This window comes from Neltuma alba, unplaced genomic scaffold (genome assembly GCF_004799145.2).
Source record: "Neltuma alba isolate B1F8T4 unplaced genomic scaffold, ASM479914v2 tig00002863_pilon, whole genome shotgun sequence".
NCBI classification, from domain to species: Eukaryota; Viridiplantae; Streptophyta; class Magnoliopsida; order Fabales; family Fabaceae; genus Neltuma; species Neltuma alba.
Window position 1 is genome coordinate 675,473 of NW_021633048.1, and position 26,307 is coordinate 701,779.

General features: G+C 34.4%; 4 protein-coding genes across 8 annotated transcripts in view; all 4 read left to right on the forward strand.

Moving 5' to 3' along the window:
• LOC114739601 (amino acid transporter AVT1D-like) overlaps nt 1-2,384 on the forward strand; it is a 3,770-nt gene extending 1,386 nt beyond the window's left edge. Inside the window, exons 4-10 of the mRNA XM_028927680.1 lie at nt 89-269; nt 355-574; nt 649-784; nt 1,274-1,439; nt 1,604-1,647; nt 1,751-1,813; nt 2,283-2,384. Of these exons, the coding sequence (XP_028783513.1) occupies nt 89-269; nt 355-574; nt 649-784; nt 1,274-1,439; nt 1,604-1,647; nt 1,751-1,813; nt 2,283-2,384 (912 nt within the window). The remainder of the gene's footprint in view (nt 1-88; nt 270-354; nt 575-648; nt 785-1,273; nt 1,440-1,603; nt 1,648-1,750; nt 1,814-2,282) is intronic.
• Nucleotides 1-6,743, forward strand: part of LOC114739556 (laccase-17) — a 25,794-nt gene extending 19,051 nt beyond the window's left edge. Inside the window, exons 3-8 of the mRNA XM_028927633.1 lie at nt 4,257-4,410; nt 4,493-4,644; nt 4,736-4,980; nt 5,063-5,191; nt 5,299-6,255; nt 6,375-6,743. Of these exons, the coding sequence (XP_028783466.1) occupies nt 4,282-4,410; nt 4,493-4,644; nt 4,736-4,980; nt 5,063-5,191; nt 5,299-6,255; nt 6,375-6,505 (1,743 nt within the window). The 5' untranslated portion in view covers nt 4,257-4,281 and the 3' untranslated portion in view covers nt 6,506-6,743. The remainder of the gene's footprint in view (nt 1-4,256; nt 4,411-4,492; nt 4,645-4,735; nt 4,981-5,062; nt 5,192-5,298; nt 6,256-6,374) is intronic.
• Nucleotides 6,744-11,060: 4,317 nt separating this feature from the next.
• LOC114739557 (probable protein S-acyltransferase 16) lies at nt 11,061-15,503 on the forward strand. Its single transcript, XM_028927634.1, has 7 exons — nt 11,061-11,477; nt 13,327-13,419; nt 13,498-13,599; nt 13,787-13,864; nt 13,946-14,044; nt 14,136-14,231; nt 14,845-15,503. The coding sequence occupies exons 1-7, from the start codon at nt 11,193-11,195 to the stop codon at nt 14,956-14,958; spliced, it is 867 nt and encodes a 288-aa protein (XP_028783467.1). The 5' UTR covers nt 11,061-11,192; the 3' UTR covers nt 14,959-15,503.
• A 366-nt stretch (nt 15,504-15,869) lies between these two features.
• Nucleotides 15,870-24,286, forward strand: LOC114739520 (protein FAR-RED ELONGATED HYPOCOTYL 1). 5 transcript variants are annotated; one of them, XM_028927585.1, is made up of 4 exons: nt 15,871-15,993; nt 17,587-18,098; nt 19,375-19,488; nt 24,277-24,286. In XM_028927585.1, exons 1-3 carry the CDS (start codon nt 15,956-15,958, stop codon nt 19,446-19,448), a joined length of 624 nt encoding a protein of 207 aa, XP_028783418.1. In that variant the 5' UTR covers nt 15,871-15,955; the 3' UTR covers nt 19,449-19,488; nt 24,277-24,286. The 5 variants fall into 5 exon arrangements, 4 of the variants coding, with proteins under 4 accessions (XP_028783416.1, XP_028783415.1, XP_028783418.1 ...); XM_028927584.1 differs by lacking the exon at nt 24,277-24,286 and having other exon boundaries at nt 19,375-19,617; XR_003739611.1 differs by lacking the exons at nt 15,871-15,993; nt 24,277-24,286 and adding an exon at nt 16,005-17,473 and having other exon boundaries at nt 19,375-19,617.
• Nucleotides 24,287-26,307: the final 2,021 nt, after the last annotated feature.

Genomic DNA, 26,307 nt, shown 5'->3' on the forward strand with positions numbered 1-26,307 from the left:
ATTTATTCCTCTAATAAGCCATCTTCTATATTGTTTTGCTCCACTGATTCTCGCGTGTACTGAAAGGTAAATAGCTCTTGGTTTGCAGGCTGCTTGTGTTGAGTTGATAATACTAATGAGTGATAACCTCTCGTCACTTTTTCCCGACGCCCACATGAAATTTGCCGGGATTAATTTGAGCAGTAATCAAGTTTTCACCATCGCATCAGCTCTTTGTGTTCTGCCAACAATATGCTTACGAAACCTTAAACTCCTGTCGTTTCTGTCAGGTTTCTTAGCCTCGTACCTTTTTCTTTAACTAGTTCTTCCTTAAAATTAAAGGTTAACAGCTCACCGCTAATTAATGATGTTCAGTTGGAGGGATAGCTGCATCGATATTGGTGACTTCTTGCTTGCTATGGGTTGGAGTGACAGACAAAGTTGGATTTCATCCTGGTGGAAAGGCTATAAACCTTGCCAATATACCAGTCTCAATTGGTCTCTATGGTTTTTGCTTTGCAGGCCACTCAGTTTTTCCAAACATATACTCTTCCATGAAGGAACCGTCAAAATTTTCAGTTGTTCTAGCAGTCAGGTAATAAATAGAACCAGTATTAGAATGTTGTTCTTTGGGGTTGTTAGATTCTGACATGCCTTCTCTTTCTGCAGCTTTGGCTTTTGTTTTGTTATATACATAGGAGTTGCGGCATTGGGCTATTTAACGTTTGGTGATTCTATCAAATCTCAGTTTACTTTAAGCATGCCCAAAGAATTGTATGCATCAAATATTGCAGCCTGGACAACTGTAAGATAATCAAATCCCCATTACTTTTAGGGGAAATAGCAATTATCGACCTTGACGTTTGCCTCTAATTGCAATGACTCTCTTATATATTTGCTTCGTTGCAATAACTAAGTTAGAAGGAAATAGTGTTTGAAACCTAATGCTTAAGTGTTGAACACTATATTTTCTTCTAATTGAATTGAACACAGCCTCTTTCCTCGTGAATCAGAGAATGAATTTTCCTTTGTTAGTTCATCTTCCATTTCTCTCTAATCTAATCTTACGCCACTACCAGTCAATACATTGAATATCTAACTAATTAAAGAGTCTTGGTTGTCTTGGACTATTCTATATCAAATTTTGACAAGAATCATATTATAATTAATAGGATTAACAGTTCATCAGAGGGTCACTGAATGTAATTTCCCCTTAATTTATATATATATATATATATATTCTTAAAGGACAAGTTCTGACAAGGATTCCTACGGGCGTGTTAATTATATATAGGTTGTGAACCCTTTGACAAAGTATGCCATCACTTTGATGCCTGTTGCACTGAGCATAGAGGAACTCTTGCCTTCTGCTCAGCTAAGATGCTACTCTATGTCTGTTCTTATCAGAACAGTTTTAGTTTTTTCAAACTTGGTTTTCGCCCTTTCTATTCCTTTTTTCGGTAAGTATTGTCCCACCTTCATCTGAGGATCAACTTAATATATTATATGTATCACTTTATCTATTGATTTCTTTTTATTAATTTGAAAGATCTTTAAAAGATAAACTCATAACCCGTCCTCCAGAGTATGCCAAGTTTCAAAATTTCATTCTTTTTTACTGCAGGGTCTATCATGGCATTTATGGGCTCTTCAATGGCAATGCTAATTGTAAGTTCTCTGCTTCCTACACAAATAATATTGATCTTAATTTGATAGGATTATCTTTAATTATTTGCAAGTAATGGGTTATAAATCTCTATGTTTGTGACAGGCACTTATATACCCGTGTGCATGTTATCTCAAGCTACATCATGGCAGATTGTCAAAAGTAGAGGTGGGAAGTCAACTCTTTTATCTTCTTTCTCTATCGTTATATTAAACAGTTTTGAGTCTAAACTCTAAAACTGTTTTCTTCTACCAACACACACACACACACACACACACACATATACTACTTCCAATTCTTAATAGAAAAGCTAGCTAATCAATTTGAGTAAGTTAAAAAAATTAGTTAAGTTAGTTATTTATAATAAATAGGTGTTGTCTTTTCTAAAATATTCTCACTAATCAAGTGTATTAACTAAAATTACCATTGCAATAAGGACTATCTTGAGAAAAAGTTGATAAATATTAGAGAAAAAGTAAATTGTGCTCTCATATTTAGGATCAAAATAAAAGTCAAACTAGTTATTATATTAAGAACCAGAAGTAATATGTATGTGTGTGTATATATATAGTTTTGTTCTATTTTGAATTTAAGAGTTTGAAGGAAATCAATGTTATTGTGATGCGTTTATTTATAGGTGGCAAGCTGCGTGTTTATTATCCTTGTGGGGGCAGTGTGCTCTGTAATTGGCACATATTCAGCAGTTTCAAGAATAGCAGATCAGGAAGAAAATTCTTGAATTTTGATTTTTTTTAAGTCAGGAGGTGAAATATTTTCAAAGTAAGGGAGCTAAAGAGAGTAAAAATTAAATATGTTCGGGTTCATTGTATATTTTTATTATACTTTTGAAGGCAATTTACTACAGATTTTATACTTTTAACCATTTAAATAATTAAATAGATAGATGAGATGATCGATGAAGATTGAGTTGCAATTTATGCAGCATCGGTCGTGGGGAATGTGAAGTTGAATTATAGGATTGAACCATGACACCAAAATCTAAAATGTATTTATGTATATATAATTATATATTAGATAAACATGATGTTATCCAAGATAATAAAGAAATCTCCACAAGGGAAAATTATTTATGGGAAATTTTTATCCAATAACTTATTAAGGAGTATTTCAAACGTTAATAATGAGGTGAGTACTTCTCAAAGAGTTTAATTACTTTTCAAGCTTTGGTCAAGAAAATTACTTTACAAGCTTGCTTGCTTAGTTTCCAACCGGTCATCACAGTTTATGTTGACCATTGTTACAGTGACATTACAATTTGTTTAATTGTTTGAATTTTTTGATATTTATCTTTTCCTGTTTTTTTTTCATTTTTATCAACTTTCTTGCAACCTAATTTTTGCACATTGTTTTAGGTGAGATTAAACCTGTAATCTTTTTTTTTTCCTTTTTGTCTGGCCAGAGATTAAACCTGTAGTCAAGTCTAACCAACATCACACATTCTCATCCATAATTAATCGACTTGTTTGGGATTTTCTTTTTGACATCCCATTTTTTGGGCTGTTCTTAAATTTAATCATAAATCAAGCAAAAATAAAAATTTATGTTGAAAAAAATAATTGGTCGTGTTCAAACTTTTTTAAACCCAACTTAAACTCATCACGTTTGATTCCATTATGGAATAAATATATTTAAAAAGTTTCATTAAATATTATTTATTTGCACTTTTTTTATGAGGGTATAAAACGTCGGGATAAAATAAATTTGAATATTAAAAAAAAAACTCAGGTATATGTTTCCAATTTTGGCATATTTTTTAACAAGCCTTACCTAATTTTAACGAATTTTAACGAATGACTGTCACAATAAACTTTAAATTGGGTTAGAGCTCATCCAATTAGGAAATGAATATATTTGATGCCGACACAAAATTGAATCAACTAGTAGGTAACCACTCCAGCTCTTATGAATTGGCTATGTACTATTTATTTGACATGAAGAAAACGGAAAAACTAGAATGAGACAATAAGACATAATCAAAAGAGATATATAACACTAGGATTTTCCAAGTGATGCAAATTAACGGATTTATACATTGAGACCAATAGAAGTGAGGATTTTTGTCAGGGACAGACAGTAACATCAGAAGCTGTTAGACCCTAAAAAAAAATTAACAACCGACACAGCTAACAAAAACGATGTGGTTGTAAAACATTATATCCCCTTTTTTTCCTTTCCTTCTTTGCCTTGATTATCAAGTCTTTAACGGTAGGAGGCTGAGGCTTACCTTGCAACGCCTCTTTGTGAGATAATCCATCCCTTTCTCTCCTCAAATCAAAATTCCCAATAAACTACCCTCAACACTTTCATTATTTGTCCCTAACTTGTAAGGGCATATTTGGAAACATTCGTGTGTTTAGTCCAAGGAATATAATATGGCTTAAACATTACTCTTTGGCCTTCTGTACTCTAAAGTCGGAACCTTGCCAGATACAAAGATGGGATTAGTTAATGAAAACATTCTCAATCTGCAATATCTCGTTTTCAATCACCTAATTTATCCAAACCCACCATTTCCTTTTCCTACTATATAAGCTCCATCTTTTTCCTCTGTTTTCATCATCCAAATTCTTCAGTTTTTGAACTTCACAAGAAGATTCATTAACAGAAAAGGAAACATGGGTTCTGCTTATCTTCTTTCAGGCAGTCTCTTAAAGGCCACTTTCCTTGTGTTCTGTGCTCTGTGGATACTGCCTCAGATGACTCTGGCAAAACATGTTAGATTTACCAGGCACTACAAGTTTAACGTAAGTGTTCTGCATTTTTAGTTCTTCACTAGTTTCTAGACATCTCCCCCCCCCCCCAACTAAGTTATCTTCTGTTCTGCAGATCAAAATGCAAAACGTCACAAGGCTTTGCAAAACAAAGAGTATTGTGACTGTGAATGGGCAATATCCCGGACCTAGAATCATAACAAGAGAAGGAGATAGGCTTGTGATTAAAGTGGTGAACCATGTTCCATACAATGTCTCCATCCATTGGTATTCTGCAGGAAAACTCCACGTTTGAAATCTGTAAATCACTGTGAGTTATTGTGTAATAACTCTGTTATGATTTGGATCAAATTTTCAGGCACGGAGTTCGCCAACTGAGGAGTGGATGGGCAGATGGGCCCGCATATATCACACAGTGTCCAATCCAAACAGGGCAAACTTATGTATACAACTTCACTGTGACAGGCCAGAGAGGGACATTGTGGTGGCATGCTCATATTTCATGGCTAAGAGTGACTCTTCATGGTCCTATTGTCATTCTTCCCAAAAGACACGACTCTTACCCTTTTCCTCATCCTTTCAAGGAAGTCCCCATCGTATTGGGTATTTGCTTTACAAAACCCTCAGACTCTATCCAAATTACTAACTTAACTTCTATTAACCTGAGAATCACCTCTATTTACAGGGGACTGGTGGAAAGCAGACACAGAAACTGTGATCAACCAAGCAATGAAAACAGGTTCACCTCCTAATATCTCTGATGCTCACACCATCAATGGACTTCCAGGTCCTCTCTACAACTGCTCAGCCAAAGGTAATAACCCAGAACACAAAATAACCAGATGGTCCAACTTTATCTGATTCCTACATGTCTCTATCTGTGACCAAGATGAGTAATGAATTTGTGTTTTGACGATGCAGATACGTTTAAGCTGAAGGTGAAGCCTGGGAAAACTTACCTGCTACGTCTGATCAATGCTGCACTGAATGATGAGATGTTCTTCAGCATAGCCAACCACACGCTCACTGTGGTGGAAGCTGATGCTGTGTACGTGAAGCCTTTCAAGACCAATATTGTGTTAATCACACCAGGCCAAACCACCAACGTCCTTCTCACTGCCAAATCTAAACACCCAAACGGGTCCTTCGTCATCGCCGCGAGGCCTTACGCCACCGGTCCGGCGGCCTTCGACAACACCACCACCACAGGCTTACTCGAATACAAAACCAAACATTCACTCTCGAAATCCAACACTAAGCTTCCTCTGCTCAGACCCGTGCTTCCCAAATTCAACGACACCGTCTTCGCAATGAAGTTCAACAAGAAGGTTCGCAGCTTGAACAGTGCGAAATTCCCGGCGAAAGTACCAAAAACAGTTGATAGACGCTTCTTCTTCACCGTGGGATTAGGGATTTTGCCTTGCTCAAAGAACCAGAATTGTCCAAATAATACCAGAGTAGCAGCTTCAATTAACAATGTTTCATTCGTGATGCCAAGCACGGCCTTGCTTCAAGCCCACTTCTTCAACAAATCAAAAGGAGTATTCACGACTGATTTTCCGGCGAACCCACCGGTTAAGTTCAACTATACAGGAACCGCACCCAACAATATCATGGCGGCGAGCGGAACGAAGGTGGTGGTTTTGCCATACAACGCAAGTGTTGAGTTGGTTCTGCAAGATACGAGCATCATTGGAGCAGAGAGCCACCCGCTTCACCTTCATGGATTCAACTTCTTCATTGTGGGTCAAGGAAACGGAAACTTCAACCCGAAAAAGGATCCGAAGAACTTCAATCTGGTTGACCCGATGGAGAGGAACACTGCTGGTGTACCCGCCGGAGGTTGGGTTGCTCTCCGATTTCTTGCGGACAATCCTGGTGAGTCTGACTTCATATAAAATTGAGTAAAATTATCCTCAAATATCTCTTAAATCATTCATGATTGATTTAAATTTTAATTGCTTCTAATTAAATTAAATTTAATCTAAATATTGCAGGTGTCTGGTTCATGCATTGCCACCTTGAAGTACACACGAGTTGGGGGTTGAAAATGGCTTGGATTGTCCAAGACGGGAAGCAACGCAATCATAAGTTGCCTCCTCCACCGTCCGATCTTCCGAAGTGTTAGGACCGAATTGGCGCCGTTGATCATATTTTTCTCTATATATTTTTTGCCTTTGAAATATTTGTGATTTTTTCTATTTTATTATTTGGTTACCATTCTGGCTTGTGAGATGAGAAATGGCATAGACTGAGAATTTATTTTGTGTAGGGTTCACTATTCAATTAAATCGATGTTGAACGTGATAGAGGGTAGCCTGTCAATTTTGGAATATTAAAATGGAGAATTTCCTTTTATGTCTCAAGTGAATTTTCTTCACTCTCTTAATTTCTTAGTATACTACAAAAAATGGATTATCCAAAAAAATAAAACAGATTTTGCGAATGTAAATTGTATTAAAATATTGTAACACCAATTAATCCATAGCATCTGCAATTTCTACAGATTAATTGTTATTTTTTGTCAAGCATGGTGACTTTAATTTGTGACTTAAGCGCATGTTTAACATATTGTTGATGTTAATTAAATTTAAAAAATTAAATAAAATTTTATTTTTATTTGTTCAATATCTTGATATCAATTTACTCTTCCCGTCTTAAATATAAGACCCTTATACTAGTGTGTATAAGAATCTTATATTTAGAATCAGAAGACTATAATCTAACACATCAGATTCATTATTTACTCCAGTTAGTGTGTAAAGGGACATGTATAGTAGGAACAAGAAGATGGTCACGTGCTTCATTAATTACTCCAGTTATGGTATTATTTGTTCGATTGTTTGATTCTCCATCCGTTGTCTCTTTATTTATTTTTAAGTAATTTATAATTGTTTTTTAAAGTTTGATAATAATTTCATTAATATTATCATCATTATCTCAATATACAATATAAAATCTATGACAAGATGTAGTATTCACATGCTATATGAATATTGTGACTAATTTGCCACTTAGGATTAACTCAAGTGATATAGATAATAAGAATAAGATAAAATATGGGTAATGATTGTTTGATAAAATGTAAATCAATTAAGGACAAAAGAATAATTAGAAAAAGCATAATATTTTTTTTGGGTAAGAAGCAAGCATATTTATTTATTTACAAATGGGCAATTATGACTTGCACAGTGAGACAACAATCAACTCTCAAAGTTGTAAATCAAAGAAATAATTAAACCCTCCCTTGAAAAAAGTGTGTATTGAGACAAAATCTAATGGGAAAAAGACAGAAAAATGCACTCTTAATTTCAGAAGCCCAAAAAGGTCCGCTGAATTCAACAAATCCCAGTTTGGTACCATGAGACCAAATTGGGATTATTATGTGAAAGGAAAAGACCAAATTGCCCTTCATTTTAAATATTACTTTTAAAATATCACAGCCCCTACTGGCCGGCCGGCCACCGGACCTCCGGCGACGGCGGTCACCGGAGCTCCGGCGACCAGCCGACAATTGGTCACCGGAGCTCCGTCGGTCGGAATTTTTTTTTTTGAAATTTTCACAACTTCAATATAACGGTTAACAACTTTTGTAATGCGATTAACAACTTCAATATAGCAATTAACAACAGCTTTTCTGGAAAATTCAACAAAGTCCGGCGACCGGAAACAATTTTTTTGAAAATTTTTACAACTTCAATATAACCGTTAACAATTTTTGTAACGCCATTAACAACTTCAATATAGCAATTAACAACAGGTTTTCTGAGAAATTCAATAAACTCCGGCGACCGGAAACAATTTTTTTGAAAATTTTTACAACTTCAATATAACAGTTAACAACTTTTATAATGCTATTAACAACTTCAATATAGCAATTAACAACAGCTTTTCTGGAAAATTCAACAAACTCCGGCGACCGGAAATAATGTTTTTGAAAATTTTTACAACTTCAATATAGCGGTTAACAACTTCTGTAACCCTATTAACAACTTCAGTATAGCGGTTAACAACAGGTTTTTGAGTTTGTTAAAGACATTACTGAAGTTATAAAAATGCCAATTTTTGAATTTAAAAACTTGTTGTTAACTGCTATATCAAAGTTGTTAATCGTTATATTGGAGTTGTAAAAATTTTCAAAAAAACGTAATTGTTAACATTATACTGAAGTTAAAAATTTTTACAACTTCAATATAACGGTTAACAACTTTTATAATGCTATTAACAACTTCAATATAGCAATTAACAACAAGTTTTCTGGGAAATTCAACAAACTCCGACGACCGGAAATAATTTTTTTGAAAATTTTTACAACTTCAATATAGCGGTTAACAACTTCAGTATAGCGGTTAACAACAGGTTTTTGAGTTTGTTAAAGACATTACTGAAATTATAAAAATGCCACTTTTTGAATTTAAAAACTTGTTGTTAACTGCTATATCAAAGTTGTTAACCGTTATATTGGAGTTGTACAAATTTTCAAAAAAACGTAACTGTTAACGTTATACTAAAGTTGAAAATTTTTACAACTCCAATATAACGGTTAACAACTTTTATAATGCTATTAACAACTTCAATATAGTAATTAACAACAAGTTTTCTGGGAAATTCAACAAACTCCGGCGACCGGAAATAATTTTTTTGAAAATTTTTACAACTTCAATATAGCGGTTAACAACTTTTGTAACCCTATTAACAACTTCAGTATAGCAGTTAACAACAAGTTTTTGAGTTATATAATTTTTCAAAAAAAAATTGTTGTTAACTGCTATACTGAAGTTGTTAATAGGGTTACAAAAGTTGTTAACCGTTATATTAAAGTTGTAAAAATTTTCAAAAAAATTGTTTCCGGTCGCCGGAGTTTGTTGAATTTTCCAGAAAAGCTGTTGTTAATTGCTATATTAAAGTTGTTAATAGCATTATAAAAGTTGTTAACCGTTATATTGAAGTTGTAAAAATTTTCAAAAAAATTGTTTCCGGTCGCCGGAGTTTATTGAATTTCTCAGAAAACCTGTTGTTAATTGCTATATTGAAGTTGTTAATGGCGTTACAAAAGTTGTTAACGGTTATATTGAAGTTGTAAAAATTTTCAAAAAAATTGTTTCCGGTCGCCGGACTTTGTTGAATTTTCCAGAAAAGCTGTTGTTAATTGCTATATTGAAATTGTTAATCGCATTACAAAAGTTGTTAACCGTTATATTGAAGTTGTGAAAATTTCAAAAAAAAAAATTCCGACCGACGGAGCTCCGGTGACCAATTGTCGGCTGGTTGCCGGAGCTCCGGTGACCGCCGTCGCCGGAGGTCCGGTGGCCGGCCGGCCAGTAGGGGCTGTGATATTTTAAAAGTAATATTTAAAATGAAGGGCAATTTGGTCTTTTCCTTTCACATAATAATCCCAATTTGGTCTCATGGTACCAAACTGGGATTTGTTGAATTCAGCGGACCTTTTTGGGCTTCTGAAATTAAGAGTGCATTTTTCTGTCTTTTTCCCAAATCTAATCAAACCCTTTCTCGCTATATTTTATAAGATGAAATCTAAAGCTCCATCCTTGAAACTACATCCTCCTCCCATTTGTAATATAAGAATTACTATTTAACTAATTTAAATAAATTAATAAAATTAATTATTTTATAACTAATATGTGTCTTTCTCAAAGTACATTTTCAAACCATATGCATGATAATTACTTGTAATAAATTATCTTGCTATCTACAATCAATAGGGATATATACTTAGGAAAAATTATAAATTTGAAAGTGAAAATGAATTAAAATATTATATTTATTAAGACCATAATACCAAAGTAAACATTTTATTTAGTTTTTATATTAAGCATAATCTTTATATCAACTTAACATCTTCATTTAAAAAAAATTATAAAATTTATTATTTTTTCTTATCATATGTTCATATTTGCATCATTAAATTATTAAGACTCACGCTAGAGACTAAGCTAAAACAACAATATAACTCATGATAAAACCTTTTGGATTGACATATACTCTCTCGGTCTTTAATATAGTATTTAATTATTGAGTTGATCTTAATTTTAAATGTAAGACTTTTTTTTCTTCATATTTATCAGTTTTTTTAAATTACTCTTATTAATACTCCTTCAACCATACTCAATTAGGAGAGAGAGAAAGATATTAAAAAAATAATTATAGTGTTTTAAAAAAATATGTCATATTTTTTATAATTAACTAAGTTACCTAACTTTTTTAATTAAATTAAATTTATTAAATATGTCTTATATTAAAAATTAGAAGAGTACAATTTAATAATTATGAACACCTTTCCACATTAAATTTATGACTCTTCACATCTGGAGTTTGTTATGATTTGGTAAAGTACAATTGTCTCTTCAGGTGAATTGTCAGCTCCAACATCACAAAGCATGAAACCAATAACTTGGTCTTGAAGGAATCTTAGTAAAACCACAAACAGAAAGTTTATTTTATTTTTAATTCAAACGTAAGAACAAATTAAAATCATTCTCTCCTATAACCATTCAATATTCGCTCCCAACATTTTTCTCCTGCATATTTGATCTGAAAATTCCCAATATTATCCCTTTTTTATTTCTATCCATAACTCTAATTTATGGTGTGAAAATAGCAACAAACAGAGGAATCAGCCCAAAATAGCAACCGTGCTTTAGTTAAACTAAAGACAACGGCACCGTCTCAATATATTTTCTTGCACGGTCACCCTGCCCCACTCTGGGTTCTCGTGCATTCCCTGAATTTTGCACTTGGAGACGCCGTCGTTTTGGCGCCGGTGCCTCCACCGCCACCTCCCTGCCGGATCCACCATGGCCGAGAAAATGAAACGGCGCTGCAGGTTCTCCCTCCCCGTGAGCGTCGTCGTTTTGACCATCGCCTACATTTACCTTTCCACTGTCTTCGTTTTCATTGACAAGTGGTTCGGCCTCTCTTCTTCGCCGGGAATAATGAACGCCATCGTCTTCACTGCGTTAGCCATCATGTGTATCTTTAATTATGCTACCGCTATATTAACAGATCCGGGTTGGGTCCCCTCCGCCTACATGCCAGACATCGAAGACGTTGAAAGCCCTATTCACGAGATCAAGCGAAAGGTACAGAGTATGTGTTGTTTTAAATATCGCTTCTTTTTGGAATAATACGATATACTCTTTTCTGGGGTTTTTTGTTTTTCCAACGTTCGGAGACAAATTTGCTTCTTTGAGAAGAACCACCCAGGTCTGGTCTTGGCAGCCTATTCATGTTTATGTCATTTTGATTTGGTAATTTATTTTTCTATCTATTTGTTTGGTTACATTTCCTGCTAGTTTATATGTTTCTTCGGGTTCTGCTTTTTTGGATGCTGGAAGTCTCCTTGATGAGCATTAGTTGGATTTCGTTATGGGTTTTTTTTTGGCAATCTTTATTTCATGATTACTGCTCCGTGAGCTAGCAGAAAGTGTGACATTATGTTGTTAGTTATTCTATCCTTGTTTCTGAAATATCAGATTCGCAATCATTCCGATCTGTACTCGTGAATTCGACGTTTAAGGTCCGTACTTGTGAATTATTCTATTTGAACTTTAACTATTGGCCTCATATCACATCTAATGACTGGATGAATAGATCAGAAATGTTTTGCCAATCACTGTTACCAAAGAGGTACTGTCATCGAAATTGTATAATGCCTTCCATAATCGCTGCATTTAGGATAATGGGTTAATCATGTTTGCGTTTTTGGTTTATGTGCAAAATATTCATACATTTTAATCTCTTGTTTATGGCCTAAGAACTAAGATGGACCGACAGTCATGATCATGTTTTTATACGAGTAATGAATAAATAATTATCATCATGTATTAATTGCGCTCACTTTCCGCATATAAAACTTTAAAGAACAACCTTTTTTTTTGGCCTGAATAATTGATCTTCTGAAACAGTGACTGTTAAGATGGAAGTAGAATTATTTCAGTATCATTAGTTTGGCTAGGGCTGTATAATTAATCTCCTGAATAAATAATGAGCTTTAAGGTGGAAGTGAAATTATTTCTCTCTTTTTGGTTTGGCTAGGGATCTAACTTTGTTGTTAACTATCAACTCAGATCTCCCCACAGAGCAAGCGTTTCGTTTTTGAAAATAAATGAATAAATTATGATGCCAGCTTATCATGAGATTCCTGGTAATCGTTGATTTGACAATATCATTAGGAAATGTGCACGTTTTGATGGAACCTGCTGCACAGAACCCACTAGCTCTTAACTGGTTGTGGTGGTGGAAATTCAGCTGTTTTAGCCCCATGCTATAAAAGGAATAGAATGGATAGATTCTGTTTATCCAATAATCTACGTTATTTTGATATCCTTATGCCAGTTTAAATCTTCCAGTGCCATTTTTCTCCAGCCTGTGTGGTTTAGGCCTTTAGGGTTTGCTTCTTAAGTTTGCATTAATTATTCACCCTGTACAAGCATCTTGCCATCTTGATAAGTGAGTTTCTGTATACCCTTGCTTCGGATCCCGTCTCTCCTCCAATCACTAGTCAAAGGAGAGAAAAGGTTATATTAAAGCCATGAAGTTGGGGGCTTTGTTAGTAGTCAATACTGATTAAAGCGTTTCTGCCTCATGATTCAGTCATATAACCTCAACAATGGGGTTTAAAATGGTTTCTGAGGATGGCATGGTTGTCAACGGTCCACTACGTTGCCAAGCACATTGCTGCGCAGCCCTTGCGGCGTTGCACTTTTTGAATACATATGAACTGCATGAAACGTGGATTTCTTTTAGTCAAGTTTTAGGGTTTCTAAGTGAATGTATAATAAATGAAAATAATCAGATTAACTAGGGATGACTCAAATTTTTTCGCTGAGCCTACAAGAACTGCTATAAACTGGTACTTGTGTGATCATTTTCAGCAGTATGAAATATGAATCTTACCATTTATGTATTGTTTCTTTGAATTACAAGCAGGGTGGGGATTTGAGATATTGCCAAAAGTGTTCTCATTATAAGCCTCCCCGTGCTCATCATTGCCGTGTTTGTAGAAGATGTGTTCTGCGCATGGTATGCAGATATGTCATTCAGTCTAATTTATCTTAGATTTTCTAAATAATGATAAAAGTTTCGCCATCTGATTGTTAGGATCACCATTGCATTTGGATAAACAACTGTGTAGGCCATGCAAACTATAAGGTCTTCTTCATATTTGTCATGTATGCAGTTATTACCTGCGTTTACTCCTTGGTAAGTTTGATTTCTTGTCAGCATTTTTAATACCATTACAATCATGGGTGCCGTGTTAAGCTCTAGTTGTTTTACCTGGGCACTTGATTCAATTCCCTCCTTCTGTTCTCTTTTGTTTTCCCCTGTAATAATGTTCCCTGCACAGTTTCTGCCTATATTAACCATTCTTCTCCCTTAAATGTTTTAGGTCTTGCTCGTGGGTAGTCTAGCTAATGATGGTTTAAAGGAGGAAGAGCAAAATGGTGGCTCTTACAGAACTTTTTATGTAATTTCCCATAAAGATAAGATGGTTGAATTTTGTTTTAGTTGGCTAGCATCTTTGCTAATGAATTTTGATTACGTACAGGTTATTTCGGGGATGCTGGTGGTTCCCTTATCTATAACCTTGGGTGTACTTTTAGGATGGCATATCTATCTCGTCCTGCATAACAAGACTACCATAGAGGTTATTAAAGAATTCTAATTCTAGTTCAAAGCATTAATTCTATTGACCAAACAAATAGGGACTGTTTCATGTTTGGCACTTTTGTTGGCAGCATTATGATGGAGTTAGAGCTTTGTGGCTTGCTGAGAAGGGGGGCAATATTTATAAACATCCGTATGACCTTGGTCCATACGAGAATTTGACAACTGTAAGAACTGAATACCATGCTACTGTTCCTTCTGTCCAGCTATAAATCCTATAGTAATAATGCCCCGTGCGGCTACTTATTTCTGTTGTTATAAAGCGATGACATTTACACTTACGTGCTCCTGGGGTCTACTGAGCATGCATTAAATGTGATGACTTTTATGGTTGCCAATAAAGCTGTTTCAGTTCATTTTGTTTATATAAATGTGATAGCATCAGCGGGCAGATTACGTTAAAATTATGGCCCCATTGGATCGTTAATTGTGTTTTATTACCATCTCTGTTCGTCTTTCATCTTTGTATAAGTATCACGTTGAAGTATCAAGCTCCATGTATGCTTCAAGCTAATTGTGTCAGCACAGGGTTGCCTGTTTGGGACTTAAAAGTGCGATTATTTGGTCCTCAGTTAATTATTTAGCTTTTAATGAGTATGTCTTTGAATTGCAACTGATACAAGGGAACTCATATTAACATGTTGATGAATATCACTATTTGTTTCATGGGTATCTGTTAAGACTCTGCAGTGCGCTCTTTCTCACTTAGTCCAGATTAATTCAACAATCAATGTGTATAACTGGGTATGATTTCAAGTTTCTTGTTTAATATTGTTTCAGGTTCTGGGACCAAATATCCTCAGCTGGGTATGGCCTACAGCAAACCATATAGGTTCTGGACTTCGATTCCACACTGCTTATGACATCGCACCGGGTGCATCAGCATCGAAATAAGTCATGGTGTCGCCTGGTTGTGGTCATTTGTAGTGCATACACATCTAACCCTAGCTGTGAAGATTGGTTGAGTGATGACAAAGCCCAGAGGTTGAGTAGTCTGCTATCACTAATCCAACTGACAAAAGTCTTTTCATGTGTCAGTCACCCACAGTTGGTGAGGTTTTGGTTTTTTAGAGCTGTTTGGTGCATCTGGTCATGGCCGTGGAATGAATATGCCTGTGGATATTTTGATTTTCAGCAGTATATCTTCTTTCTTCCTTGTTTCTCCCTCCTCTTGGTGGACATAAAATAGGTTTTTGGTTGATGTGGGGCTACAACCATGGTGTTCTTCTGGTGGTTGACACTGTACAATGACAAGTTATGAAAACCAGGCTCTCCGAAGACATGTCAAGCAAATATTGAAGACTGGCCTTTGTGAAAAGTTGTATCGTGTGTATTCTAGAATTTGTAATTTTCCTGTATGCTGATAGAATAATGATATATTTGTATCACACTCTTATTTTGATATCAATGAAAGTGAAAATTCTGTCTTCCAATCTGAAGCTGAGGCGCCTTTTTGCTCCTTAAAAACGCATGTACGTAACAAATTGCAATAATAACTCACCGACGTCTAATGATAAAAATTCTAACAAATTCACCCACGCCTAACAACAAAAGTTGTGGGAAGAAGGAATCAGAAAAGGTGTTGTCGTATGAAGAGAGCGATTAATCATGCAGCTTTTACTGGATTAATATTTTTATGCCTTTCTCATTGTCATGTGTGGACTCAATTTACTTCTACCGTAGACGATGTGAACTCAATGAAACGAAGCGTTGTCTAGTGTTCGTGATTCCAGTATTCCACTGGCAAGCGACTGCCTGTGTGTTCTGCACGCGCGACGCAGACCGATGACAGTGAGATGCGAGATGCCATATTCTCTTCAATACTTTTAATCCTTATCTCCCTCCCTCTTCCTTTCTCTCTCAAGCTTTTCTTCGATCCTTCTGGGTGGAGATGGAAGAAGAGAACGCGAACTCGTCGCATCCAAACAGGTTTGATCCGTATATCAGTAGTGAAAAACTTCTGAAGTCTCCTAAATCAAAAGCCCAGCTTACTTATTTTTCTGGATTTGATTGATTTACCATTTCTTTCAGTAAATCATCGAAGTTCTATCAAGTATTAACTAATTTAGTAAGACAGCAAAGCTATTTAGTGGTTTCAATTGGGGCAATGTTGTTCATGAAGTTTACTCGCTTGAGCAATCTTATTCATGAAGCTTCCTGTTGCTTGAAAAGGGAAAAAAGTTAACTACATATTTTGTTTTGGTCTTTATGAAATTTAGCTAGTTCTCTTTTCACTTATTAACTTCAATTTCTGAAATACAAAAACTTGAGGGTTGACGTCGCGTTAAATGAATTTTAAGGAACCAGAGTTATTTAAACTAGAAACACTAAACGTATAATATAATTAAGCTTAAAGATATTTGCTGTATTTGTTCATATTCAAAGTGGTTTTAGTATCTTCTTGATTTTTTAACCAAATAAGGAAAATTGGTTTGGTATTGTTTCAGTTATTGAACTGGGGAAGGGAGATGCATAGATTTCATTGTAGCACATGATATCTGGCGACAATAACTGCAGCGGATTTTGTTTCTATCTTGTGAAAAGTTGAAGTGTTCATTGTTCAACCATTAAAGTAGAAAGTTTTACGAAAATTTGCTTTTGTTGTGGAAACGAATTTCCTTTCCCTTTTAGGTTTGTTGTGATAAAAAATTAGGTCCACAGATGAATTGTTGCAATTTTGAATGTTCCTCGTAGCATGTTAAAATTCATCAGCTATTCTAATTAAGTCCTATTTGTATAATATACGCATTCCTAGGCATGAAAACCATGATGACATTTTTTGGAAGAAATAGTGATCTTACTGGTTGCTTCTACATTCTACTTGCAGACTTACAGGCTCTATTTCCATTTTTCATGTAAATATTAGTTACAGTTGAATCAAACTGGGCTTTATATCCTACACATGGTCTCATTAGACACTTTTAAAGTGGTTTTAGATTCCAATATTAGATCCAAGATCATGGAATTAAGCAGAAGCCACCATGCGCATCACACAGGGATATGCAGTACTGCTACTTCAGAAGTGTAGCCATATCTTGGTTGACACATGGATGAACTCTGTGAAGCTCAGCTTCTCTCTAGTTGCATTTTGTCCTGTTTTGTTTAGGCTTATGTAGAATACTAGTACTCTCTACGTATAACTCTTCACAATTTTCAAAGGTCCCCATTTCAAAGACTATTCTCACATGTTCTATGCAGAGTATGTATACTCTGAATGCATCCGAACAGGCTAGGACAGAAGCACATGGAGGAAATCCATATTTTGCGACATGACACTTCAAATTACATCTGATCATTATATATAAAGCAATGTTGTGATTTCCATAGTATGTCTTGTCTCATATCTGTGTCAGTATTGGTACTTCTTAGAGGAATCCTACAAGGATCAACCCAGGCAAAATGTCCCATGGTAACTCATCTTCATGTTTCATCTCTCACGGCTGGCTGTAACTTTTCTGTGGAGGTCCTACCTTTAAAAGTCAATTCTTTTGGCTTCTGATATTTGTTATGCATGGTCTTCAGATGCTATCTGGACAGATTTCAACAAACCAACATTGTTGAATGGAATAAGAAAAGAAAACTACAGACTGAGCAATTGGATTTGCCTAGACAAAAGCACAAATGCTGGGCTCGGAGATTCTCCTGTGAAAATGGTTCAACGTCTGATGATATTTCAGAACCCAAATCATCCAGAGGCAGCAATAGTTTCGGTGAAGATTCGGACACTGCCATATCTGTAAATGAAGAAGGGAAACTTCAGATTGATTGTGCTAAACCATACCTCCATGGGAGGCCTTCTCATGGTCCTCTTGAAGTGGACAGAGTAAGTGAAAGAGAACCATTCTGTGACGCTTTGATGAATCTTGAGGAGCAGTCTCTGGCTTTAGGAATTTGTTCAGATCATGTTTACTCGGAATATGTGAGAGATGGCAATATGCATTCCATTGAAAAAGAAGTTGAAGATGTTTTCTCTACTCATGGGGCGATTCCCAACATGTATATCCTGTCATCTGGAAAATGGAATGTGAACCAAGGTATGCTTTCCTCTGGAATGTGTTCGGTACAAAAGCTTTTGGGAAAACCTGTTTTGTTGTCAACTTTATGGTATTTCATTTTTCATCCTTCAGAGATCATTTCTTTTTAGTCCCTAACTATTAAAATACCTTTGGAGAGATTTTAGAGTGAAAACTATTTAGAATTGCCCCAAAACAGAGGAAAAGAAGCATAGGACCCACATCTTTTCCGTATGAGTATTATTGTTAGCGAAAAATTAACCACTTTTTCTTATATATATGTTTTCCCTTATTTATTTATCCGAATATAAGGAGGGAAAATCATTTTCTCTCCACTCGTTCCAAATTATAAGTCATGTTTGGCGTAGTAATGATTTTTTTTTCTTTTTTTGTCCTTGTATTGAATTAATAAGTGAGAGATAAAGCATCAAATTTAATGCACTAATAGGGGTAGTGTTAAAAAGGAATGAGACTCTTGTTTTATTTAACAAATTTAAAGAGTTTTCATCTTTTAATTTCCTTTTTGATATGTTGGAAGGTTTTTTTTTAACATAACTTAGGACCCATTTGGAATGGCATATAAGCAACTTTTCAATTGTGATTTACAGAATAAAAAATAAATACTCCTTCCATCCCTTTTTATAAGTAACATTGGAGCTTATCACGTAAATCAAAATGTTACTTAAAATTAGTTAAAGACAATAAATGTGTAGAAATTAAAAATTCTTTTTCTAAAATACCCTTATTTATAGGAGAGAGAATAAGAAAACTATTATAATGAAAGAGAGAGAATATGTGATGGAAAGATGATGGTTTGAGAAATAAGATAATAAATATGTTGAGTATTAAAATAAGTAATTAATGAGAATAAAATAGAAAATTTACTATAAAAATTTAAAACAACTTATAAATATTATTTATATTTAAAAACAAGAAAGAGATGATAGTTATTGCTTATAAAATAAATCGGAAGAAGTAGGTAAAAAGAGTTTGTGTCACAACTTGTATAAAAGATGCTTACAAATGCTCATAAATATGATTTCAAATGGGACCTTACATTATGGATTCGAGGGAGTAAATGACAAGCACAAGAGATCATAGCGTTGAATTGAGTGAGCAATATAATGTCCCACTCATGAGCTCTGTGCAAGCTGTCCAAAGGACACGATTGAAAGCTTTTGAATGATTGAGGTACATAATTAAGAGGAGAGAATCATGCACCTGTTTGTGAGGGACCAAACAGGGGTTTCTTCAAAATTTGTTGGTCAGTAAATCCTGGGTTCATGTTTGATTTCAGAGGCTCAATCAAACGCAAGGCCGCCAACCATTGATGAGGAATTTGAGCAGTACTTCTCCATGCTCATGCTTTAGCAGACTAGCGCAGATCACTTATTATAAAGGACGTAGATGCGTGTGTGCATGCGTCTGAATTCTCAAAGTGGCTATTTTGTACTCGTATGTATTGCTTGTATACATATAACTAGCCGATATACGACTAGCCTTGTAATCTAATGCTACCACCAGTTCTTATTATAAAAATTAGTCGACTAATTTGAATAAATTAAGGAAACCAGTTAAATTAATTATTTATAATAAATAGGTATTGTATTTTTTAAAATATTTTTACTAATCAAATGTATAAGTTAGAACTACCATTATTACAAGAACTGCCTTAAAAAAATATAGATAAATAAGAGAGACAAAATGGATTGAGGTATTATATCTAAGACTAAAATAAAAACCAAACAAATTACTATACTCCTATGATTCTAAATATAAGACCTATTTTGTAATGTAATTTATATTATAAAATTTGTCTTATATTTAGAACCGGAGATAGTAGTACGTATGCTCCCTTAAGGGTGTGTTTGGTACGAGGGATTTGAGAGGGAAGGGGAGGGATTTTAATCATTTCCCCTTGTTTGGCAACACACAAATTTTAGGAGGGGAGGGAAAAATTTTTAAAATTTTCCCTCCCCTTCCCTTCTTAACCTCCCCTCCAAAATTGGGAGGATTTGGAGGGAAAGGACAATATTTTGTCATATTATGATCATTATGCCCATATTTTGTCATGTTGTGACCATTATGCCCACGCCTTAAATAAAATAAGAGTAAAATTGTCCATATTAAAATATTTTTCCCTCCCCTCCCCTCTTTTTTTATAAATTCAAACAAGATAATATTAAAATCCTTCCACTCCCCTCTCCTCCCCTTCCCTCCATTAAAATTCCTCCCCTCCCCTTTCTCTCATTGAGCCAAACATACCCTAACGCTATGTTTGGTACGGGGTTTTCGGAGGGGAGGGGAGGGAAGTTGCTCCCCTCCCCTTGTTTGGCTGGTATAATTTTTTAGGAGGGGAGGGGAGGAGCTCTCCTCCCCTCGTTTGGTTAAGATGTTTTTTAAAGAGGGGAGGGGTTCTTCTCCCCTCCCCTTCCCTTCTAGCCTCCCCTCCAAAAGTGGGGTTTTTTGGAGGGGAGGTGAGAGATGATATTTTAATTCCTTATATGCCCTTTCGATTTGTTAACCTCTAATCAATCATAAACATTTCTACATAATAGAGTTCTTTTGAGCATCTAATAAGAGGTTATTAAGATAATTATCTCCAAAATTAGTGAGCATTTGTAAACTTTTTTTCTCTTCTTCTAATTCTAAGAGGCCGTTGGTATTTTCTTTTACCTTCAAGATCTTTTCTTTGATTGAAATCTATCACTTGTGACTTTTTGTCTTGATATTCTATAAGTGTGTGACTGTATCTTGTAAATCAAAATTAGTGAATTGTATTATATATATATAGTTATATCTTAACAAAATAAAAAGTGAGAAAATTCATTTAAATTTTATGAGGCTAAAATAGTCAATTTTTTTAGAACAAAATAAGGTATTATTAAAATTGCTCCCTCCCCTCCCCTCCAATCAATCCAAACAGGAGATCATTAAAATCCCTCCCTCCCCTCCCCCTCCCTCCCTTCCCCTTTGTAGCTACCCTCCCCTTTCCTCCCCTCTCCTTCCTTTGATTAAAATCCCTCCCCTCCCCTTCCTTCCGTCGAGCCAAACATAGCGTAAAAGTAGAAGGCGAAATTTGATTTCGCTTGTAGCATCGGACTGTTAATACATCTGTCCTTTTTATTTTAAAAAAACAGAAAAAGAAAGAAAGAAAAGTGGGTTTTGCCCCTTTTTTTTAAGCCTTGTATATTTATGGCACCAGCTGAAACTAAAAACAAAAATAAGTTTCCTCATTTATTCCCAAATTCTCGAAAATTTTAAGCAGAATTTAACAAACAGTCCGCCTTACACATTTAGATCTCCTCAACACACCTTATTATAGAAAATTTCCGCAGACTTTCGGATTGTTCGCGCTTTCTTCAATAATATGTGCGTCCACTGAAGAGGGGCGGAGAGTAGGAAGCAAAATATCTATTACTACATGACGTCTTAAATATAAGATCTAGTAATATATCACCTCTGATCTTTAACATAAAACTTTATTTGACTTTTATTTTAATCATAAAAATAAGACCTCAATTTATTTTGTTTCTTATATTTATCTATTTTTTTCTAAGATAATCCCCATAATAATGATAATTCTAACTAATACGCTTGATTATCAAGGATATTTTAAGAAAACAATACCTATTTATTACAAATAACTAACTTAACTAATTTTCTTAGTCTACCCAAATTGGTCAACTAATTATTATATTAAAGACTAGAAGTAGTAATTAAGACCTAAGGTAATAATACACAATTACAATATGAACTGGTTTTTATATTTAGAGTCAAGCATAATTTTTTTTTTTCCACACTGCCATGTCGCTCCCCAGTCATTAACATTAGGAGATACCAGTCTTTTTCAAGTTCCCCTGAATCCCGTATCTAACAGGTAAAACATGATTAGAAATAGTGTTAATATTTACTCCTCTTATTTATAAGAAAGAGAGAAATAATTTTTTTATCCTATTTATAGGATAGAGAAAGAAAATTTTCATAGAAATGTATAATTTTATCCTTTATTTAATATTGTGTTGATTTTATTCTAATAGCATATAATGTATACTACCTCCGATCCTTGATATAAAAACTCGTTTGACTTTTATTTTTATTCTAAATATAAGATTTCAATTTATTTTGTTTCTCATATTTATACATTTTTTCTAGGATAGTCATTTTAATAATGGTAGTTCTAACCAATACATTTGATTAGTAAAGATATCTTTAAAAAAATAACACTTATTTATTAAAAATAACTAACTTAGTTTCTTAATTTCTTCAAATTAGTCAACTAACTCTTATATTTAGGACAAGAGGTAATATTAAATAGGGATAAAATTGAAAAGTTGTTAAATTATAAATAAGAGTTAATAAAGTTTAAGATTGTCCTTGATTTGTATGAAATATGTTGAAAGTGACTTATATATAAGATCAGAAAAGAATTTAACTACTGTAACAAAATTAAAATGGTAAACCCCGGCTTAATCATAGCCCCCCCCTTCTGACCGCAGCAAAGTAGACCCAGCTCGAGTTTTTTTTTTTTTTAATTTTATTGTTATATTTTTCAAACATACAACTCAAGAACCCTGAGCTTATTAGTGTTTTTTTTTTTTTAGCTGAACTGAGCTTATTAGTGTTAAGGAAGGTCAAAGTAAGACTTAGCATAGACCATATGAATTATGGGTCAAAATATAATATACAAGTCAACTGCAATTAGACTCTGAATAAATATCAGTTAATCCTATTATTTACTTCAAAGTAAGTTTAATAGTTCTTAAATCATGAACAATGTGACTTCACCACTTCTTCTTTGTTCTTTTTAAGCAGGGCCCACCCTTGTTAGAGGTAAAATAACTTGCAATTAATTCAAACCAAGTACAAAATCCCCACTAGTATCCCTTTGAGAATGACCCACGCGATTTCCTTGTCTGCTTCTATCCTTAAACTACTGTGATTAATTTGACTCAAAAAATTATGGTCATTGATATCTTGAATATTACAGAACAATAATATCAAGATATTAAAAAAATACTATAATTTAAGATAATCATGATCAGCGTGATACTTAACTTTTTAATTTACCCAATGCTTATAACTTTCTATCCTTAAGATAATCATGAAACTATGTTAATGATTGAGGGACATAATTTAAAAGAATGACTTGGGGAGGACAGAATCATGCACATATTTGTGAGGACATAATGTGATTTATATAATAATAATAATAATAATAATAATAATAATCAAGCAATTGATCAGTGTTTCTTCATGCTTATGCTTTAGCACAGTTTACTGATAAAGTAATCAGATCCGTATATTTATAAAAAGTTGCTATTTTATTTGTATGCATAGCTTTGGGCTGACTAAATTTATATCTTCATAGTGTGCGATATTCCTCTTTAAAAAATTCCTGAAAAGTTGAAGAGGACTTGCTTGGATTTGGTTGGTGTAAATCCAAAAGGACATTTTGAGCCCAAAATTTTATTGAGATTAGTATTAGAATCAAATGATTTTTTTTGTTGTATAAAAAAAAAATGATTTTTTTCCCTCCAAATGTCAAGTTAAATTTATAAGGTGTTTGGATATCCCAATAATCACTTTTCAGAAGTACTTTTATGTAAATCGAGATAAACTCTTCTATATATTTATTTCGTATACCGTAAAAACACTTCTAAAATCATAGTTTTGATCTTACCTAAACACCTTTTTAAAGTACAAGATCTAAATGAATATTCAAATCGATTTTTTTTTATAAAAGTACATCTAAATATAAATTTATATTAATTGATTTTCACCGCCAAGTTCAGTTTACAAAATGCAGTTGAGAAGAAAGTCAATTTTGCAAATCTTGATACAAAAAAAAAAAATCCTTAAATTATTAAAAAAAACCTTTTTAGAGAAAAAGAAATACAAGATTTTTTAAGGTGAAGAGAAGCAAAATCTATTGTGCATTACTGTTCAAACTGCATTGTTTTTTTTTTTTTAAAGCAATGTTAACTGTTTTCATGTTCCCTTGAATTTTGTAGCTGCATCGCATGTCATTGACCAAACATGATTAGGAGTAGAGTCTGTATTTAAGTATTGCAACAGAATTAAAATCTCAATTATTAAATTTTTTTTCATTAAACAAATAAGATTAGCGCTGGCAGGTCAGAAGTAGTATTATATGATATGACATGACAAAACAAATTACCAGTCAATATGTTGAAAGATAAAGCAACTCGTGTCAACGGTCAACCAATCACACTTTTTTTTTTTGTCGAAAGACTCTAGTTAATTAGTAATGCTTAATTAATTAATTAAAGAACTAATTTTTGTAATCAAGTCAAACCAGAGGAATTCCTTGTCAGACTCTATGCTTAACTCCACGATGATCAATTTGCCTCCAAATCTATTCTCATTGATATCTCAGGCCAATAACACCTAAAACTATCAATTACTTTACCTTCTAACGCATACCGGAGAAATAGAAGCCAGCGATGAATGGCGCTGGATATTCAGAGGAACAAAACACAAATGGTTGCCGCGCAATATGGTCGGAAGAAGCCATGAACTAAATCCAGAAAATAAACAAAGAACTCAAAGGCTGTGATTCTGTGAAAGAATTTTTTTGAACAAATCATCGCAATCCATCAGCAGCTAAGATAAAAACCCTAAAACATAACCCAAAAGAAAAAAAGGAATGCCCCCTGATAAAACTATGCAGAATCATAACCTATATATACACAGCTGTTTCTTCGTCTTCACTCCTAAAATGAAAAGAAAAGAAAAATATAACGAAATTTGTTCATCGTCTTCCTACGTAAATGCTGCTTTCCTTGGTTGAACGTCAAAAAAGGAATCAAGATCAGGATGATTAAAATACCCGCCCTTCGGCGGGTCTCGCCTCTTCCCGTCCCCCATTGGCTTCTTCCGCGGCGGCGGCGGCGGGCACATAAGCATTGCCGGAATCTGATTCTCAATGTTCCTCGGAGTCTTACACTCTTCCTCCCACTCCCTCATTCCTGATTGATCCATAGCCGCCATTGATTCTGTATTCGCTAGCTTGGTAGGTTAGGTAGGTGGCCTTTTGAATCTCAACGAAACCAAGAAAGTTGAGAAGAAAGACGAAAGACGAAAGAAATTCGCAGTCACAATTTCCGATGAAGATCGATGACGCCACAAACTTTCAAGGATTGGGAATTCAGCAGAGGGTGGGTGGGTATATATATATTCACACGGAGACGGAGAAGAAAGAAATTCGAATTTTAATTTGAAAATTTTGAAATTCCGAAAAATAGGTGGGAGAGTGAGTGGGAGGCGAGTGAGGGGGATCGTGTGGGGTTGGTGTACCGAGAAATCGTTTCAATCGTGCGGTGTTGGTTGGTGACAGCCAGGCAATGACGGTGGTGTCATCCACGTGTCAATCAGATAGAGTTACCATGCCGACGTGGGCTGATTTGTGGTCCCCTCGTTTCGCCGCGTTCTAAACGTTGTCATTCAAATTAGGCGGCGCCTTGTAGAGTCGGTGTTTGCGCGGGAAGGCGAGCTTCCTTGAAAGTTGACCAGACGTTGCCGTTTCGTCACGGCAAATCCAAGGGGCTGTCAGAACTCAGAAGCTGAAGGGGCAAATTGGACGGTGGATATTGAGGCTGTTATTTATGTTATACGGATATGAGTGTAATTATAGCACTGGTACGCTCCCATGCGACGAAGATTAGATTCTCTCAGTGGGACCCAGGTGAATAAGGCTCGGTATGGGCTTCTTTTGTCGTTTAGGGATCATTATTCGGGATTGAATAAAGATAAAAATTGATTTTAAATGTTTGACCCCAAAAAAATTGATTTTAAATAACTATTTACTAAAAAAAATTAATCAAAATCTAAATTTTGATAGGTAGAATCTGTGTGTTATAATAAAATATAATATAATGTCACTATAAAATTATTAACGTTCAGCAAACCTCTTTTTTTTACTTTTTAAAATATAATACATTCACCCTTATGATAGTATTTTGGATAACAAAAAGAAGATCAAATCTAATAGCTAATATAATAATAACATAAAATTTGATGCCACTATAGAATCAATGTCTTATAATAATAAAATAGAATCCAATATCACTATAGATTATTCGACCAAAAATATCACTATAGATATTGTAGAATTACTATCATAGATGTCACATGTATCTCTCTCTCTCTCTTTTCTCTTTCAAAATATTATGCCCTTAAATTTAAATCTAATATTTCTGGTAAAAAA